The 19,650-nt window shown below is 57.3% G+C and overlaps 3 protein-coding genes and 2 pseudogenes across 3 annotated transcripts; all 5 read left to right on the top strand.

Annotated features, from left to right (window-relative positions):
• Positions 1–1,783: 1,783 nt before the first annotated feature.
• Positions 1,784–2,399, top strand: LOC135318046 (feather beta keratin). Its single transcript, XM_064474872.1, has one exon. It carries the CDS (start codon positions 1,785–1,787, stop codon positions 2,079–2,081), a length of 297 nt encoding a protein of 98 aa, XP_064330942.1. The 5' UTR covers position 1,784; the 3' UTR covers positions 2,082–2,399.
• A 3,084-nt stretch (positions 2,400–5,483) lies between these two features.
• Positions 5,484–6,596, top strand: LOC135318062 (feather beta keratin-like; annotated as a pseudogene).
• Positions 6,597–10,178: 3,582 nt separating this feature from the next.
• Positions 10,179–10,794, top strand: LOC135318045 (feather beta keratin). The gene has a single exon (XM_064474871.1). It carries the CDS (start codon positions 10,180–10,182, stop codon positions 10,474–10,476), a length of 297 nt encoding a protein of 98 aa, XP_064330941.1. The 5' UTR covers position 10,179; the 3' UTR covers positions 10,477–10,794.
• Positions 10,795–13,878: 3,084 nt separating this feature from the next.
• Positions 13,879–14,991, top strand: LOC135318061 (feather beta keratin-like; annotated as a pseudogene).
• A 3,581-nt stretch (positions 14,992–18,572) lies between these two features.
• Positions 18,573–19,188, top strand: LOC135318042 (feather beta keratin). Its single transcript, XM_064474868.1, has one exon. It carries the CDS (start codon positions 18,574–18,576, stop codon positions 18,868–18,870), a length of 297 nt encoding a protein of 98 aa, XP_064330938.1. The 5' UTR covers position 18,573; the 3' UTR covers positions 18,871–19,188.
• The last annotated feature ends 462 nt before the right edge of the window (positions 19,189–19,650 follow it).

The following is a 19,650-nucleotide window of genomic DNA, read 5'->3' as shown; positions in this document are numbered from 1 at the left end:
CACCATGAACTTGATGGTTGAGCTGGACTCTGGGCTGCTCCCGTCTACTGCCTCTGGGTGTTCCTTGTTCAGGAGCCGTGCAGTGGGGCCATTGCTGGTGAGGCTGCTGCCCTCCTGGCCTTGTGATCATGCTCACCTCCTGGCTCCCATCCTGCAGGGAGCAGCTGGCTCTCACTGAGCCCTGACAGCATTTCTGTTTGGATGGACTTTTGCTGGCCTCACCAGGTTAACGCAGTGCACCTTCCAAGCTCTCGTCATCCTCTGAAATGAGGAGTTTGGCCTGTGCCTCTGTGGTTAGAGAGTTGACCGCCTCTGGTGGAGACTTCCCCAGTCTAGCTGGGGAAGGAGTTTTGTCCAGCGTTTGCAGTGAGGCCCTGGCTGGGGTGTCAGACAAGGGGAGCTGGTGCCCCAGGCTGGGCTGTCATTCCTCTCGGGGACGTTCAGCTCCTCTTCTGCCCCAGGAAATGCAGTGCAGGGCATTGAATCCTTCCCTTGGCATGCACTGCTGGGGAGATCCTGACATCTCTCCAGACTCTCCTTGCTGGCAGTGCCAGCCCTCTCTTGCTTCTGGGGAGGGTTGCATGTTGCACGGAAACCTTGCTGAGGGTTTGGAACCGTGTGTGTTGAGCCAAAGCAGAAGCTGAGGCAAGGACCATGGGGAGGAGGAAAGCAGTGGTATTTGGTGCCCAGCACGGGCTTTTGTTTGTGGAGGACAGCCCAGTTTATCAGGAGTGAGGCAGCAACGCTTGCCTGTGGAAGGGCCATGTCCTTCTTTCTGAAACATGCCTGTGCTGGTGACTGGGGACCTCCTGATGCCGCCGATGGAGGTGAGAGGGGGAGCAGCCAGGCTGCTTTCTCCTGAGAGGAACGCTGGGTATCACACCAGGGCTAAAGCCTGGGGCAGAGCTGACATGCTTGGAAAACTGGTGCCTTACACAGCCTGAGCTGGTTGCTAGGGAAAGCTGGGGACGGGGCTGGTCCTCACTCGGGCAGCTTGTTGGAAGCCTGGCGTTTAATGATAGGTTTGGAAGGAAATGAGGCCCCAAATGTTAGGACAAAACCTCAAAACAAGCCCCGGGAGGCTGAGAGGCTGCCGGAGCCTGACAACGTTAGCCCTCTCCTTCTGTTTGACTTCACCTTTTCCTTCACTTCTGTGTCACTTCCCCGGAAATACGTTGGCCTCTAATACTGCCACTTGAAAGGAGCTTGTGTGGCTCGACGGGTGTGCCATGAACAGGGAAATGAAAAGGCAGCGTTGCAGGGAACATAAGCAGTGTCTCCATTTCTTTAATTGTGATGCTTTGCATACAAGACAAGCTTGTTGTTAAAGACGTGACATGCGCAGAGGGTGCCTGTGGGCCCGGGGCGGTCTGGACCAGTATAAAAGCCAGTCCAGCTGTCGGAATCCTCATCGTCTTCTCTTGCCTTCTCCTCCTTGCTGAACAAGGTGAGCTGCAACCACCTTTGCCTCACTCTCCTCTCTCTCGTACCGCAGATTGTTTTCTGACTTTGGTGTCACTTTTGCCCAGAGCCTTGCTTCTTTGTGCTGTTCCCAACTCTAGGCTCCATGCTACCACCATGGCAGGTGGGAGAAAGCCTTGGGCTTTCTTTGCAGGGCCCCCTTCAGGACTGCTGCTCTTCAATCTTTCTGCCTCCTTTCCCAGCGCTGTCCCTGCTCCCCAGAGCGTGCCTTTTCTCTTGCCGAGCACCCGGTCAGGCTGCACCTCACACGCTGACTGTGCTTTCCCTGCCCCCTCTCCCAGGTGCACCTCCGTCCCACGGCCATGTCCTGCTACGATCTGTGCCGTCCCTGTGGGCCAACCCCGCTTGCCAACAGCTGCAACGAGCCCTGTGTCAGGCAGTGCCAGGACTCCCGGGTGGTGATCGAACCGTCTCCCGTGGTGGTGACCCTGCCCGGACCCATCCTCAGCTCCTTCCCCCAGAACACCGTTGTGGGATCCACCACCTCCGCTGCCGTTGGCAGCATCCTGAGCGCTGAGGGAGTGCCCATCTCCTCCGGGGGCTTTAACTTCTCCGGCCTTGGTGGCCGCTACTACGGCAGAAGGTGCCTGCCCTGCTAAAGGCGGGCCGGACGTCCGGTGAGTGCATCGACCGGGAAGCCCAAAGCCAGGTGCCGCACTGAGGACGGAGCTGCTGGCCAGGGTTTCCAGAGGGGCTGAGCACCCTCGTGCCCTCCTGCAAAGGAGGGGTGGAAGCAAGGGGCCTTGCTGTGCTGCCTGGAAACATGGCCAACTGATGTCGTCTTCTCCTCCTGCTTTCTTCTCCGCATCATGAGTCCCTGTTGCCTCCTGCTGTCCTGTGCCATGGGTTCATCCTGAAGCAAGCTGAGAGGGGCCCAGCTCATCACCCCCTGCCCGTGTGTGTGGGAGGAAGACGCGTGTCCCGTTGCTGTGAAGGGTTGCCTGACCGTCAGCTGCACCTGTAGCAGCCCGGACCGGGTCCCTTCCAGCACGCGCTGCTTTGTTTCACTCTTTAGACTAACCATTAAAGTTTATGCTGCATTGTAGCGTGACGTCTCCTCGTGTTCCTTCCCTCGTGGGATGCTCAGCCAAGCGTTCCAGGGGAAATGGGATGCTCTACAAGGCAAAGGCCTGTCCAAAGGGATGTGGTGGGCTCACATCTTTCTTGCGGGATTGGGAGGAGGGGATTCCCACTGACGTGACCTCCTGGAGTGGACGGTACTTCCCATGGGATATAGCCTTCCCAACGTCACCCACATGCCTTCGTCCTAAACACCACACTTGTTGTGTCTCTAAAACAAAACCCCACGATGCCTTGCATGGCTCAAGATGCCTGTGGTCTGTGAGAGATGCTCAGATAGTGGTATCCCTCCACTTCTGTGCCCAGACCATCTCTGCGTGGCCCTCAGGCCCCTTTCTGAAGTAGTCAACACTGTTAGCAGAGCTGCACAGTCACTGCTTGGGAGTTTGCATGACTTGTTGCCCATGACACGGAAGTGAGGGCATCGAGCAAGTCCCTTGCCCACCAGGAGAAGGAAGGAAGGAAGGAAGGAAAGAGAGAATCCCTCCAGGATGCAGCCCTTGTGTCCTCTTGCTTCTCTGCCTTCAACTGCAAGACCACCAGCGTCAGGGAGCAAAGGAACCTTGCTCGTTTGTGATGCTGGCATGCAGTTGGTGTGGAAAACTGCACGGGGGGGTGGTGGTTGCTCCTGCCACAGGGGATGTAGGAGAGGACAAGCTGCCGATGCCTTCCTCCCTGGTGCTCTAGTCCTCCACAGGTGATGTTTTGCTCCATGCCTCCCCAGTCCTGCTTCAGGTAGGGGGAGGGCCACCTCCCGTGTTCTCCCATCCGCTGAGGGAACACTTCCAGTGCCCTTCCCCACAGCTAAAGCCCTGTCTTCCCTGAAAGACAGCTGCTGTCAGCAAACCCCCTGTGCCCTGCTGTGCAGGCAGGCCCCCAGGGAAAGCACTCTCCATCACCACGCATGAGCCATGCTGGGCTGAGAGCAGAAGCATGGTGGGGGGATAGGATCACACCAGGGAGGGAAGGCAGCATCTGCAGCACATGGTGAGAGAGCGCAGGGTGCGGCAGAGCACTGGAGCCTTTGGGCAGACCCTCACCCTAGGCGCTGACCGTGGGAGGATCAAGGTCTGGTCGGAGACTCTACCTGTGGGTTTTCTGGGTCCAGGATGCGATTGAAAGGAGCCTTAGAAGAAAAGGCAGATTTTGCACTTGCAGAAATAATGCAAGCATCCTTTCTTGAAGGAACAAGTCCTTCCCAACACTGTTGAGACGGATGGAACTGGTGCCCTGTGTCCCAGGTGTGCGGGAGATTTCCTCTTTCCTCTTGCACATCACTGCCCTGACTGCAGTAACAACAGGCCCAACGGCCCTGATGCGCCTCACCTGGGCTCTCTCCCTCTTCCCTTTGACCCAGGGCTCTACTTAAGCTCTGTCCTGAGCCCTCAGGCTGTTCTTTGGCTTGGTGGCAGGAGTGTAAGCCTCCTGTTCTTTTGTGGCTCTGCTTATGCCTGACCGCGAGCCCCCTTGATGCAGACCTCAAGCTGCCCACTGATTTCCCAGGCTCTCCTTGAACCTGTCTGGTCATTATGGTTCTGGTCAGCAATCAGTGGGCCCTGTTGACGCAGGTTGTGATCACTGGATGTGCTGCTGACCTGTGGGATGACTGCCCTGCTTGATGTCAGTCCTGCTTCTTCACCATGAACTTGATGGTTGAGCTGGACTCTGGGCTGCTCCCGTCTACTGCCTCTGGGTGTTCCTTGTTCAGGAGCCGTGCAGTGGGGCCATTGCTGGTGAGGCTGCTGCCCTCCTGGCCTTGTGATCATGCTCACCTCCTGGCTCCCATCCTGCAGGGAGCAGCTGGCTCTCACTGAGCCCTGACAGCATTTCTGTTTGGATGGACTTTTGCTGGCCTCACCAGGTTAACGCAGTGCACCTTCCAAGCTCTCGTCATCCTCTGAAATGAGGAGTTTGGCCTGTGCCTCTGTGGTTAGAGAGTTGACCGCCTCTGGTGGAGACTTCCCCAGTCTAGCTGGGGAAGGAGTTTTGTCCAGCGTTTGCAGTGAGGCCCTGGCTGGGGTGTCAGACAAGGGGAGCTGGTGCCCCAGGCTGGGCTGTCATTCCTCTCGGGGACGTTCAGCTCCTCTTCTGCCCCAGGAAATGCAGTGCAGGGCATTGAATCCTTCCCTTGGCATGCACTGCTGGGGAGATCCTGACATCTCTCCAGACTCTCCTTGCTGGCAGTGCCAGCCCTCTCTTGCTTCTGGGGAGGGTTGCATGTTGCACGGAAACCTTGCTGAGGGTTTGGAACCGTGTGTGTTGAGCCAAAGCAGAAGCTGAGGCAAGGACCATGGGGAGGAGGAAAGCAGTGGTATTTGGTGCCCAGCACGGGCTTTTGTTTGTGGAGGACAGCCCAGTTTATCAGGAGTGAGGCAGCAACGCTTGCCTGTGGAAGGGCCATGTCCTTCTTTCTGAAACATGCCTGTGCTGGTGACTGGGGACCTCCTGATGCCGCCGATGGAGGTGAGAGGGGGAGCAGCCAGGCTGCTTTCTCCTGAGAGGAACGCTGGGTATCACACCAGGGCTAAAGCCTGGGGCAGAGCTGACATGCTTGGAAAACTGGTGCCTTACACAGCCTGAGCTGGTTGCTAGGGAAAGCTGGGGACGGGGCTGGTCCTCACTCGGGCAGCTTGTTGGAAGCCTGGCGTTTAATGATAGGTTTGGAAGGAAATGAGGCCCCAAATGTTAGGACAAAACCTCAAAACAAGCCCCGGGAGGCTGAGAGGCTGCCGGAGCCTGACAACGTTAGCCCTCTCCTTCTGTTTGACTTCACCTTTTCCTTCACTTCTGTGTCACTTCCCCGGAAATACGTTGGCCTCTAATACTGCCACTTGAAAGGAGCTTGTGTGGCTCGACGGGTGTGCCATGAACAGGGAAATGAAAAGGCAGCGTTGCAGGGAACATAAGCAGTGTCTCCATTTCTTTAATTGTGATGCTTTGCATACAAGACAAGCTTGTTGTTAAAGACGTGACATGCGCAGAGGGTGCCTGTGGGCCCGGGGCGGTCTGGACCAGTATAAAAGCCAGTCCAGCTGTCGGAATCCTCATCGTCTTCTCTTGCCTTCTCCTCCTTGCTGAACAAGGTGAGCTGCAACCACCTTTGCCTCACTCTCCTCTCTCTCGTACCGCAGATTGTTTTCTGACTTTGGTGTCACTTTTGCCCAGAGCCTTGCTTCTTTGTGCTGTTCCCAACTCTAGGCTCCATGCTACCACCATGGCAGGTGGGAGAAAGCCTTGGGCTTTCTTTGCAGGGCCCCCTTCAGGACTGCTGCTCTTCAATCTTTCTGCCTCCTTTCCCAGCGCTGTCCCTGCTCCCCAGAGCGTGCCTTTTCTCTTGCCGAGCACCCGGTCAGGCTGCACCTCACACGCTGACTGTGCTTTCCATGCCCCTCTCCCAGGTGCACCTCCGTCCCACGGCCATGTCCTGCTACGATCTGTGCCGTCCCTGTGGGCCAACCCCGCTTGCCAACAGCTGCAACGAGCCCTGTGTCAGGCAGTGCCAGGACTCCCGGGTGGTGATCGAACCGTCTCCCGTGGTGGTGACCCTGCCCGGACCCATCCTCAGCTCCTTCCCTCAGAACACCGTTGTGGGATCCACCACCTCCGCTGCCGTTGGCAGCATCCTGAGCGCTGAGGGAGTGCCCATCTCCTCCGGGGGCTTTAACTTCTCCGGCCTTGGTGGCCGCTACTACGGCAGAAGGTGCCTGCCCTGCTAAAGGCGGGCCGGACGTCCGGTGAGTGCATCGACCGGGAAGCCCAAAGCCAGGTGCCGCACTGAGGACGGAGCTGCTGGCCAGGGTTTCCAGAGGGGCTGAGCACCCTCGTGCCCTCCTGCAAAGGAGGGGTGGAAGCAAGGGGCCTTGCTGTGCTGCCTGGAAACATGGCCAACTGATGTCGTCTTCTCCTCCTGCTTTCTTCTCCGCATCATGAGTCCCTGTTGCCTCCTGCTGTCCTGTGCCATGGGTTCATCCTGAAGCAAGCTGAGAGGGGCCCAGCTCATCACCCCCTGCCCGTGTGTGTGGGAGGAAGACGCGTGTCCCGTTGCTGTGAAGGGTTGCCTGACCGTCAGCTGCACCTGTAGCAGCCCGGACCGGGTCCCTTCCAGCACGCGCTGCTTTGTTTCACTCTTTAGACTAACCATTAAAGTTTATGCTGCATTGTAGCTTGACGTCTCCTCGTGTTCCTTCCCTCGTGGGATGCTCAGCCAAGCGTTCCAGGGGAAATGGGATGCTCTACAAGGCAAAGGCCTGTCCAAAGGGATGTGGTGGGCTCACATCTTTCTTGCGGGATTGGGAGGAGGGGATTCCCACTGACGTGACCTCCTGGAGTGGACGGTACTTCCCATGGGATATAGCCTTCCCAACGTCACCCACATGCCTTCGTCCTAAACACCACACTTGTTGTGTCTCTAAAACAAAACCCCACGATGCCTTGCATGGCTCAAGATGCCTGTGGTCTGTGAGAGATGCTCAGATAGTGGTATCCCTCCACTTCTGTGCCCAGACCATCTCTGCGTGGCCCTCAGGCCCCTTTCTGAAGTAGTCAACACTGTTAGCAGAGCTGCACAGTCACTGCTTGGGAGTTTGCATGACTTGTTGCCCATGACACGGAAGTGAGGGCATCGAGCAAGTCCCTTGCCCACCAGGAGAAGGAAGGAAGGAAGGAAGGAAAGAGAGAATCCCTCCAGGATGCAGCCCTTGTGTCCTCTTGCCTCTCTGCCTTCAACTGCAAGACCACCAGCGTCAGGGAGCAAAGGAACCTTGCTCGTTTGTGATGCTGGCATGCAGTTGGTGTGGAAAACTGCACGGGGGGGTGGTGGTTGCTCCTGCCACAGGGGATGTAGGAGAGGACAAGCTGCCGATGCCTTCCTCCCTGGTGCTCTAGTCCTCCACAGGTGATGTTTTGCTCCATGCCTCCCCAGTCCTGCTTCAGGTAGGGGGAGGGCCACCTCCCGTGTTCTCCCATCCGCTGAGGGAACACTTCCAGTGCCCTTCCCCACAGCTAAAGCCCTGTCTTCCCTGAAAGACAGCTGCTGTCAGCAAACCCCCTGTGCCCTGCTGTGCAGGCAGGCCCCCAGGGAAAGCACTCTCCATCACCACGCATGAGCCATGCTGGGCTGAGAGCAGAAGCATGGTGGGGGGATAGGATCACACCAGGGAGGGAAGGCAGCATCTGCAGCACATGGTGAGAGAGCGCAGGGTGCGGCAGAGCACTGGAGCCTTTGGGCAGACCCTCACCCTAGGCGCTGACCGTGGGAGGATCAAGGTCTGGTCGGAGACTCTACCTGTGGGTTTTCTGGGTCCAGGATGCGATTGAAAGGAGCCTTAGAAGAAAAGGCAGATTTTGCACTTGCAGAAATAATGCAAGCATCCTTTCTTGAAGGAACAAGTCCTTCCCAACACTGTTGAGACGGATGGCACTGGTGCCCTGTGTCCCAGGTGTGCGGGAGATTTCCTCTTTCCTCTTGCACATCACTGCCCTGACTGCAGTAACAACAGGCCCAACGGCCCTGATGCGCCTCACCTGGGCTCTCTCCCTCTTCCCTTTGACCCAGGGCTCTACTTAAGCTCTGTCCTGAGCCCTCAGGCTGTTCTTTGGCTTGGTGGCAGGAGTGTAAGCCTCCTGTTCTTTTGTGGCTCTGCTTATGCCTGACCGCGAGCCCCCTTGATGCAGACCTCAAGCTGCCCACTGATTTCCCAGGCTCTCCTTGAACCTGTCTGGTCATTATGGTTCTGGTCAGCAATCAGTGGGCCCTGTTGACGCAGGTTGTGATCACTGGATGTGCTGCTGACCTGTGGGATGACTGCCCTGCTTGATGTCAGTCCTGCTTCTTCACCATGAACTTGATGGTTGAGCTGGACTCTGGGCTGCTCCCGTCTACTGCCTCTGGGTGTTCCTTGTTCAGGAGCCGTGCAGTGGGGCCATTGCTGGTGAGGCTGCTGCCCTCCTGGCCTTGTGATCATGCTCACCTCCTGGCTCCCATCCTGCAGGGAGCAGCTGGCTCTCACTGAGCCCTGACAGCATTTCTGTTTGGATGGACTTTTGCTGGCCTCACCAGGTTAACGCAGTGCACCTTCCAAGCTCTCGTCATCCTCTGAAATGAGGAGTTTGGCCTGTGCCTCTGTGGTTAGAGAGTTGACCGCCTCTGGTGGAGACTTCCCCAGTCTAGCTGGGGAAGGAGTTTTGTCCAGCGTTTGCAGTGAGGCCCTGGCTGGGGTGTCAGACAAGGGGAGCTGGTGCCCCAGGCTGGGCTGTCATTCCTCTCGGGGACGTTCAGCTCCTCTTCTGCCCCAGGAAATGCAGTGCAGGGCATTGAATCCTTCCCTTGGCATGCACTGCTGGGGAGATCCTGACATCTCTCCAGACTCTCCTTGCTGGCAGTGCCAGCCCTCTCTTGCTTCTGGGGAGGGTTGCATGTTGCACGGAAACCTTGCTGAGGGTTTGGAACCGTGTGTGTTGAGCCAAAGCAGAAGCTGAGGCAAGGACCATGGGGAGGAGGAAAGCAGTGGTATTTGGTGCCCAGCACGGGCTTTTGTTTGTGGAGGACAGCCCAGTTTATCAGGAGTGAGGCAGCAACGCTTGCCTGTGGAAGGGCCATGTCCTTCTTTCTGAAACATGCCTGTGCTGGTGACTGGGGACCTCCTGATGCCGCCGATGGAGGTGAGAGGGGGAGCAGCTAGGCTGCTTTCTCCTGAGAGGAACGCTGGGTATCACACCAGGGCTAAAGCCTGGGGCAGAGCTGACATGCTTGGAAAACTGGTGCCTTACACAGCCTGAGCTGGTTGCTAGGGAAAGCTGGGGACGGGGCTGGTCCTCACTCGGGCAGCTTGTTGGAAGCCTGGCGTTTAATGATAGGTTTGGAAGGAAATGAGGCCCCAAATGTTAGGACAAAACCTCAAAACAAGCCCCGGGAGGCTGAGAGGCTGCCGGAGCCTGACAACGTTAGCCCTCTCCTTCTGTTTGACTTCACCTTTTCCTTCACTTCTGTGTCACTTCCCCGGAAATACGTTGGCCTCTAATACTGCCACTTGAAAGGAGCTTGTGTGGCTCGACGGGTGTGCCATGAACAGGGAAATGAAAAGGCAGCGTTGCAGGGAACATAAGCAGTGTCTCCATTTCTTTAATTGTGATGCTTTGCATACAAGACAAGCTTGTTGTTAAAGACGTGACATGCGCAGAGGGTGCCTGTGGGCCCGGGGCGGTCTGGACCAGTATAAAAGCCAGTCCAGCTGTCGGAATCCTCATCGTCTTCTCTTGCCTTCTCCTCCTTGCTGAACAAGGTGAGCTGCAACCACCTTTGCCTCACTCTCCTCTCTCTCGTACCGCAGATTGTTTTCTGACTTTGGTGTCACTTTTGCCCAGAGCCTTGCTTCTTTGTGCTGTTCCCAACTCTAGGCTCCATGCTACCACCATGGCAGGTGGGAGAAAGCCTTGGGCTTTCTTTGCAGGGCCCCCTTCAGGACTGCTGCTCTTCAATCTTTCTGCCTCCTTTCCCAGCGCTGTCCCTGCTCCCCAGAGCGTGCCTTTTCTCTTGCCGAGCACCCGGTCAGGCTGCACCTCACACGCTGACTGTGCTTTCCATGCCCCCTCTCCCAGGTGCACCTCCGTCCCACGGCCATGTCCTGCTACGATCTGTGCCGTCCCTGTGGGCCAACCCCGCTTGCCAACAGCTGCAACGAGCCCTGTGTCAGGCAGTGCCAGGACTCCCGGGTGGTGATCGAACCGTCTCCCGTGGTGGTGACCCTGCCCGGACCCATCCTCAGCTCCTTCCCCCAGAACACCGTTGTGGGATCCACCACCTCCGCTGCCGTTGGCAGCATCCTGAGCGCTGAGGGAGTGCCCATCTCCTCCGGGGGCTTTAACTTCTCCGGCCTTGGTGGCCGCTACTACGGCAGAAGGTGCCTGCCCTGCTAAAGGCGGGCCGGACGTCCGGTGAGTGCATCGACCGGGAAGCCCAAAGCCAGGTGCCGCACTGAGGACGGAGCTGCTGGCCAGGGTTTCCAGAGGGGCTGAGCACCCTCGTGCCCTCCTGCAAAGGAGGGGTGGAAGCAAGGGGCCTTGCTGTGCTGCCTGGAAACATGGCCAACTGATGTCGTCTTCTCCTCCTGCTTTCTTCTCCGCATCATGAGTCCCTGTTGCCTCCTGCTGTCCTGTGCCATGGGTTCATCCTGAAGCAAGCTGAGAGGGGCCCAGCTCATCACCCCCTGCCCGTGTGTGTGGGAGGAAGACGCGTGTCCCGTTGCTGTGAAGGGTTGCCTGACCGTCAGCTGCACCTGTAGCAGCCCGGACCGGGTCCCTTCCAGCACGCGCTGCTTTGTTTCACTCTTTAGACTAACCATTAAAGTTTATGCTGCATTGTAGCTTGACGTCTCCTCGTGTTCCTTCCCTCGTGGGATGCTCAGCCAAGCGTTCCAGGGGAAATGGGATGCTCTACAAGGCAAAGGCCTGTCCAAAGGGATGTGGTGGGCTCACATCTTTCTTGCGGGATTGGGAGGAGGGGATTCCCACTGACGTGACCTCCTGGAGTGGACGGTACTTCCCATGGGATATAGCCTTCCCAACGTCACCCACATGCCTTCGTCCTAAACACCACACTTGTTGTGTCTCTAAAACAAAACCCCACGATGCCTTGCATGGCTCAAGATGCCTGTGGTCTGTGAGAGATGCTCAGATAGTGGTATCCCTCCACTTCTGTGCCCAGACCATCTCTGCGTGGCCCTCAGGCCCCTTTCTGAAGTAGTCAACACTGTTAGCAGAGCTGCACAGTCACTGCTTGGGAGTTTGCATGACTTGTTGCCCATGACACGGAAGTGAGGGCATCGAGCAAGTCCCTTGCCCACCAGGAGAAGGAAGGAAGGAAGGAAGGAAAGAGAGAATCCCTCCAGGATGCAGCCCTTGTGTCCTCTTGCCTCTCTGCCTTCAACTGCAAGACCACCAGCGTCAGGGAGCAAAGGAACCTTGCTCGTTTGTGATGCTGGCATGCAGTTGGTGTGGAAAACTGCACGGGGGGGTGGTGGTTGCTCCTGCCACAGGGGATGTAGGAGAGGACAAGCTGCCGATGCCTTCCTCCCTGGTGCTCTAGTCCTCCACAGGTGATGTTTTGCTCCATGCCTCCCCAGTCCTGCTTCAGGTAGGGGGAGGGCCACCTCCCGTGTTCTCCCATCCGCTGAGGGAACACTTCCAGTGCCCTTCCCCACAGCTAAAGCCCTGTCTTCCCTGAAAGACAGCTGCTGTCAGCAAACCCCCTGTGCCCTGCTGTGCAGGCAGGCCCCCAGGGAAAGCACTCTCCATCACCACGCATGAGCCATGCTGGGCTGAGAGCAGAAGCATGGTGGGGGGATAGGATCACACCAGGGAGGGAAGGCAGCATCTGCAGCACATGGTGAGAGAGCGCAGGGTGCGGCAGAGCACTGGAGCCTTTGGGCAGACCCTCACCCTAGGCGCTGACCGTGGGAGGATCAAGGTCTGGTCGGAGACTCTACCTGTGGGTTTTCTGGGTCCAGGATGCGATTGAAAGGAGCCTTAGAAGAAAAGGCAGATTTTGCACTTGCAGAAATAATGCAAGCATCCTTTCTTGAAGGAACAAGTCCTTTCCAACACTGTTGAGACGGATGGAACTGGTGCCCTGTGTCCCAGGTGTGCGGGAGATTTCCTCTTTCCTCTTGCACATCACTGCCCTGACTGCAGTAACAACAGGCCCAACGGCCCTGATGCGCCTCACCTGGGCTCTCTCCCTCTTCCCTTTGACCCAGGGCTCTACTTAAGCTCTGTCCTGAGCCCTCAGGCTGTTCTTTGGCTTGGTGGCAGGAGTGTAAGCCTCCTGTTCTTTTGTGGCTCTGCTTATGCCTGACCGCGAGCCCCCTTGATGCAGACCTCAAGCTGCCCACTGATTTCCCAGGCTCTCCTTGAACCTGTCTGGTCATTATGGTTCTGGTCAGCAATCAGTGGGCCCTGTTGACGCAGGTTGTGATCACTGGATGTGCTGCTGACCTGTGGGATGACTGCCCTGCTTGATGTCAGTCCTGCTTCTTCACCATGAACTTGATGGTTGAGCTGGACTCTGGGCTGCTCCCGTCTACTGCCTCTGGGTGTTCCTTGTTCAGGAGCCGTGCAGTGGGGCCATTGCTGGTGAGGCTGCTGCCCTCCTGGCCTTGTGATCATGCTCACCTCCTGGCTCCCATCCTGCAGGGAGCAGCTGGCTCTCACTGAGCCCTGACAGCATTTCTGTTTGGATGGACTTTTGCTGGCCTCACCAGGTTAACGCAGTGCACCTTCCAAGCTCTCGTCATCCTCTGAAATGAGGAGTTTGGCCTGTGCCTCTGTGGTTAGAGAGTTGACCGCCTCTGGTGGAGACTTCCCCAGTCTAGCTGGGGAAGGAGTTTTGTCCAGCGTTTGCAGTGAGGCCCTGGCTGGGGTGTCAGACAAGGGGAGCTGGTGCCCCAGGCTGGGCTGTCATTCCTCTCGGGGACGTTCAGCTCCTCTTCTGCCCCAGGAAATGCAGTGCAGGGCATTGAATCCTTCCCTTGGCATGCACTGCTGGGGAGATCCTGACATCTCTCCAGACTCTCCTTGCTGGCAGTGCCAGCCCTCTCTTGCTTCTGGGGAGGGTTGCATGTTGCACGGAAACCTTGCTGAGGGTTTGGAACCGTGTGTGTTGAGCCAAAGCAGAAGCTGAGGCAAGGACCATGGGGAGGAGGAAAGCAGTGGTATTTGGTGCCCAGCACGGGCTTTTGTTTGTGGAGGACAGCCCAGTTTATCAGGAGTGAGGCAGCAACGCTTGCCTGTGGAAGGGCCATGTCCTTCTTTCTGAAACATGCCTGTGCTGGTGACTGGGGACCTCCTGATGCCGCCGATGGAGGTGAGAGGGGGAGCAGCCAGGCTGCTTTCTCCTGAGAGGAACGCTGGGTATCACACCAGGGCTAAAGCCTGGGGCAGAGCTGACATGCTTGGAAAACTGGTGCCTTACACAGCCTGAGCTGGTTGCTAGGGAAAGCTGGGGACGGGGCTGGTCCTCACTCGGGCAGCTTGTTGGAAGCCTGGCGTTTAATGATAGGTTTGGAAGGAAATGAGGCCCCAAATGTTAGGACAAAACCTCAAAACAAGCCCCGGGAGGCTGAGAGGCTGCCGGAGCCTGACAACGTTAGCCCTCTCCTTCTGTTTGACTTCACCTTTTCCTTCACTTCTGTGTCACTTCCCCGGAAATACGTTGGCCTCTAATACTGCCACTTGAAAGGAGCTTGTGTGGCTCGACGGGTGTGCCATGAACAGGGAAATGAAAAGGCAGCGTTGCAGGGAACATAAGCAGTGTCTCCATTTCTTTAATTGTGATGCTTTGCATACAAGACAAGCTTGTTGTTAAAGACGTGACATGCGCAGAGGGTGCCTGTGGGCCCGGGGCGGTCTGGACCAGTATAAAAGCCAGTCCAGCTGTCGGAATCCTCATCGTCTTCTCTTGCCTTCTCCTCCTTGCTGAACAAGGTGAGCTGCAACCACCTTTGCCTCACTCTCCTCTCTCTCGTACCGCAGATTGTTTTCTGACTTTGGTGTCACTTTTGCCCAGAGCCTTGCTTCTTTGTGCTGTTCCCAACTCTAGGCTCCATGCTACCACCATGGCAGGTGGGAGAAAGCCTTGGGCTTTCTTTGCAGGGCCCCCTTCAGGACTGCTGCTCTTCAATCTTTCTGCCTCCTTTCCCAGCGCTGTCCCTGCTCCCCAGAGCGTGCCTTTTCTCTTGCCGAGCACCCGGTCAGGCTGCACCTCACACGCTGACTGTGCTTTCCATGCCCCTCTCCCAGGTGCACCTCCGTCCCACGGCCATGTCCTGCTACGATCTGTGCCGTCCCTGTGGGCCAACCCCGCTTGCCAACAGCTGCAACGAGCCCTGTGTCAGGCAGTGCCAGGACTCCCGGGTGGTGATCGAACCGTCTCCCGTGGTGGTGACCCTGCCCGGACCCATCCTCAGCTCCTTCCCTCAGAACACCGTTGTGGGATCCACCACCTCCGCTGCCGTTGGCAGCATCCTGAGCGCTGAGGGAGTGCCCATCTCCTCCGGGGGCTTTAACTTCTCCGGCCTTGGTGGCCGCTACTACGGCAGAAGGTGCCTGCCCTGCTAAAGGCGGGCCGGACGTCCGGTGAGTGCATCGACCGGGAAGCCCAAAGCCAGGTGCCGCACTGAGGACGGAGCTGCTGGCCAGGGTTTCCAGAGGGGCTGAGCACCCTCGTGCCCTCCTGCAAAGGAGGGGTGGAAGCAAGGGGCCTTGCTGTGCTGCCTGGAAACATGGCCAACTGATGTCGTCTTCTCCTCCTGCTTTCTTCTCCGCATCATGAGTCCCTGTTGCCTCCTGCTGTCCTGTGCCATGGGTTCATCCTGAAGCAAGCTGAGAGGGGCCCAGCTCATCACCCCCTGCCCGTGTGTGTGGGAGGAAGACGCGTGTCCCGTTGCTGTGAAGGGTTGCCTGACCGTCAGCTGCACCTGTAGCAGCCCGGACCGGGTCCCTTCCAGCACGCGCTGCTTTGTTTCACTCTTTAGACTAACCATTAAAGTTTATGCTGCATTGTAGCTTGACGTCTCCTCGTGTTCCTTCCCTCGTGGGATGCTCAGCCAAGCGTTCCAGGGGAAATGGGATGCTCTACAAGGCAAAGGCCTGTCCAAAGGGATGTGGTGGGCTCACATCTTTCTTGCGGGATTGGGAGGAGGGGATTCCCACTGACGTGACCTCCTGGAGTGGACGGTACTTCCCATGGGATATAGCCTTCCCAACGTCACCCACATGCCTTCGTCCTAAACACCACACTTGTTGTGTCTCTAAAACAAAACCCCACGATGCCTTGCATGGCTCAAGATGCCTGTGGTCTGTGAGAGATGCTCAGATAGTGGTATCCCTCCACTTCTGTGCCCAGACCATCTCTGCGTGGCCCTCAGGCCCCTTTCTGAAGTAGTCAACACTGTTAGCAGAGCTGCACAGTCACTGCTTGGGAGTTTGCATGACTTGTTGCCCATGACACGGAAGTGAGGGCATCGAGCAAGTCCCTTGCCCACCAGGAGAAGGAAGGAAGGAAGGAAGGAAAGAGAGAATCCCTCCAGGATGCAGCCCTTGTGTCCTCTTGCCTCTCTGCCTTCAACTGCAAGACCACCAGCGTCAGGGAGCAAAGGAACCTTGCTCGTTTGTGATGCTGGCATGCAGTTGGTGTGGAAAACTGCACGGGGGGGTGGTGGTTGCTCCTGCCACAGGGGATGTAGGAGAGGACAAGCTGCCGATGCCTTCCTCCCTGGTGCTCTAGTCCTCCACAGGTGATGTTTTGCTCCATGCCTCCCCAGTCCTGCTTCAGGTAGGGGGAGGGCCACCTCCCGTGTTCTCCCATCCGCTGAGGGAACACTTCCAGTGCCCTTCCCCACAGCTAAAGCCCTGTCTTCCCTGAAAGACAGCTGCTGTCAGCAAACCCCCTGTGCCCTGCTGTGCAGGCAGGCCCCCAGGGAAAGCACTCTCCATCACCACGCATGAGCCATGCTGGGCTGAGAGCAGAAGCATGGTGGGGGGATAGGATCACACCAGGGAGGGAAGGCAGCATCTGCAGCACATGGTGAGAGAGCGCAGGGTGCGGCAGAGCACTGGAGCCTTTGGGCAGACCCTCACCCTAGGCGCTGACCGTGGGAGGATCAAGGTCTGGTCGGAGACTCTACCTGTGGGTTTTCTGGGTCCAGGATGCGATTGAAAGGAGCCTTAGAAGAAAAGGCAGATTTTGCACTTGCAGAAATAATGCAAGCATCCTTTCTTGAAGGAACAAGTCCTTCCCAACACTGTTGAGACGGATGGCACTGGTGCCCTGTGTCCCAGGTGTGCGGGAGATTTCCTCTTTCCTCTTGCACATCACTGCCCTGACTGCAGTAACAACAGGCCCAACGGCCCTGATGCGCCTCACCTGGGCTCTCTCCCTCTTCCCTTTGACCCAGGGCTCTACTTAAGCTCTGTCCTGAGCCCTCAGGCTGTTCTTTGGCTTGGTGGCAGGAGTGTAAGCCTCCTGTTCTTTTGTGGCTCTGCTTATGCCTGACCGCGAGCCCCCTTGATGCAGACCTCAAGCTGCCCACTGATTTCCCAGGCTCTCCTTGAACCTGTCTGGTCATTATGGTTCTGGTCAGCAATCAGTGGGCCCTGTTGACGCAGGTTGTGATCACTGGATGTGCTGCTGACCTGTGGGATGACTGCCCTGCTTGATGTCAGTCCTGCTTCTTCACCATGAACTTGATGGTTGAGCTGGACTCTGGGCTGCTCCCGTCTACTGCCTCTGGGTGTTCCTTGTTCAGGAGCCGTGCAGTGGGGCCATTGCTGGTGAGGCTGCTGCCCTCCTGGCCTTGTGATCATGCTCACCTCCTGGCTCCCATCCTGCAGGGAGCAGCTGGCTCTCACTGAGCCCTGACAGCATTTCTGTTTGGATGGACTTTTGCTGGCCTCACCAGGTTAACGCAGTGCACCTTCCAAGCTCTCGTCATCCTCTGAAATGAGGAGTTTGGCCTGTGCCTCTGTGGTTAGAGAGTTGACCGCCTCTGGTGGAGACTTCCCCAGTCTAGCTGGGGAAGGAGTTTTGTCCAGCGTTTGCAGTGAGGCCCTGGCTGGGGTGTCAGACAAGGGGAGCTGGTGCCCCAGGCTGGGCTGTCATTCCTCTCGGGGACGTTCAGCTCCTCTTCTGCCCCAGGAAATGCAGTGCAGGGCATTGAATCCTTCCCTTGGCATGCACTGCTGGGGAGATCCTGACATCTCTCCAGACTCTCCTTGCTGGCAGTGCCAGCCCTCTCTTGCTTCTGGGGAGGGTTGCATGTTGCACGGAAACCTTGCTGAGGGTTTGGAACCGTGTGTGTTGAGCCAAAGCAGAAGCTGAGGCAAGGACCATGGGGAGGAGGAAAGCAGTGGTATTTGGTGCCCAGCACGGGCTTTTGTTTGTGGAGGACAGCCCAGTTTATCAGGAGTGAGGCAGCAACGCTTGCCTGTGGAAGGGCCATGTCCTTCTTTCTGAAACATGCCTGTGCTGGTGACTGGGGACCTCCTGATGCCGCCGATGGAGGTGAGAGGGGGAGCAGCTAGGCTGCTTTCTCCTGAGAGGAACGCTGGGTATCACACCAGGGCTAAAGCCTGGGGCAGAGCTGACATGCTTGGAAAACTGGTGCCTTACACAGCCTGAGCTGGTTGCTAGGGAAAGCTGGGGACGGGGCTGGTCCTCACTCGGGCAGCTTGTTGGAAGCCTGGCGTTTAATGATAGGTTTGGAAGGAAATGAGGCCCCAAATGTTAGGACAAAACCTCAAAACAAGCCCCGGGAGGCTGAGAGGCTGCCGGAGCCTGACAACGTTAGCCCTCTCCTTCTGTTTGACTTCACCTTTTCCTTCACTTCTGTGTCACTTCCCCGGAAATACGTTGGCCTCTAATACTGCCACTTGAAAGGAGCTTGTGTGGCTCGACGGGTGTGCCATGAACAGGGAAATGAAAAGGCAGCGTTGCAGGGAACATAAGCAGTGTCTCCATTTCTTTAATTGTGATGCTTTGCATACAAGACAAGCTTGTTGTTAAAGACGTGACATGCGCAGAGGGTGCCTGTGGGCCCGGGGCGGTCTGGACCAGTATAAAAGCCAGTCCAGCTGTCGGAATCCTCATCGTCTTCTCTTGCCTTCTCCTCCTTGCTGAACAAGGTGAGCTGCAACCACCTTTGCCTCACTCTCCTCTCTCTCGTACCGCAGATTGTTTTCTGACTTTGGTGTCACTTTTGCCCAGAGCCTTGCTTCTTTGTGCTGTTCCCAACTCTAGGCTCCATGCTACCACCATGGCAGGTGGGAGAAAGCCTTGGGCTTTCTTTGCAGGGCCCCCTTCAGGACTGCTGCTCTTCAATCTTTCTGCCTCCTTTCCCAGCGCTGTCCCTGCTCCCCAGAGCGTGCCTTTTCTCTTGCCGAGCACCCGGTCAGGCTGCACCTCACACGCTGACTGTGCTTTCCATGCCCCTCTCCCAGGTGCACCTCCGTCCCACGGCCATGTCCTGCTACGATCTGTGCCGTCCCTGTGGGCCAACCCCGCTTGCCAACAGCTGCAACGAGCCCTGTGTCAGGCAGTGCCAGGACTCCCGGGTGGTGATCGAACCGTCTCCCGTGGTGGTGACCCTGCCCGGACCCATCCTCAGCTCCTTCCCCCAGAACACCGTTGTGGGATCCACCACCTCCGCTGCCGTTGGCAGCATCCTGAGCGCTGAGGGAGTGCCCATCTCCTCCGGGGGCTTTAACTTCTCCGGCCTTGGTGGCCGCTACTACGGCAGAAGGTGCCTGCCCTGCTAAAGGCGGGCCGGACGTCCGGTGAGTGCATCGACCGGGAAGCCCAAAGCCAGGTGCCGCACTGAGGACGGAGCTGCTGGCCAGGGTTTCCAGAGGGGCTGAGCACCCTCGTGCCCTCCTGCAAAGGAGGGGTGGAAGCAAGGGGCCTTGCTGTGCTGCCTGGAAACATGGCCAACTGATGTCGTCTTCTCCTCCTGCTTTCTTCTCCGCATCATGAGTCCCTGTTGCCTCCTGCTGTCCTGTGCCATGGGTTCATCCTGAAGCAAGCTGAGAGGGGCCCAGCTCATCACCCCCTGCCCGTGTGTGTGGGAGGAAGACGCGTGTCCCGTTGCTGTGAAGGGTTGCCTGACCGTCAGCTGCACCTGTAGCAGCCCGGACCGGGTCCCTTCCAGCACGCGCTGCTTTGTTTCACTCTTTAGACTAACCATTAAAGTTTATGCTGCATTGTAGCTTGACGTCTCCTCGTGTTCCTTCCCTCGTGGGATGCTCAGCCAAGCGTTCCAGGGGAAATGGGATGCTCTACAAGGCAAAGGCCTGTCCAAAGGGATGTGGTGGGCTCACATCTTTCTTGCGGGATTGGGAGGAGGGGATTCCCACTGACGTGACCTCCTGGAGTGGACGGTACTTCCCATGGGATATAGCCTTCCCAACGTCACCCACATGCCTTCGTCCTAAACACCACACTTGTTGTGTCTCTAAAACAAAACCCCACGATGCCTTGCATGGCTCAAGATGCCTGTGGTCTGTGAGAGATGCTCAGATAGTGGTATCCCTCCACTTCTG

The sequence above is a fragment of the Phalacrocorax carbo genome, chromosome 28 (assembly GCF_963921805.1).
Source record: "Phalacrocorax carbo chromosome 28, bPhaCar2.1, whole genome shotgun sequence".
NCBI classification, from domain to species: domain Eukaryota; kingdom Metazoa; phylum Chordata; class Aves; order Suliformes; family Phalacrocoracidae; genus Phalacrocorax; species Phalacrocorax carbo.
The sequence above is the reverse complement of the archived record's forward strand: the minus strand, read 5'-3'. Positions and strand labels throughout refer to the sequence as shown.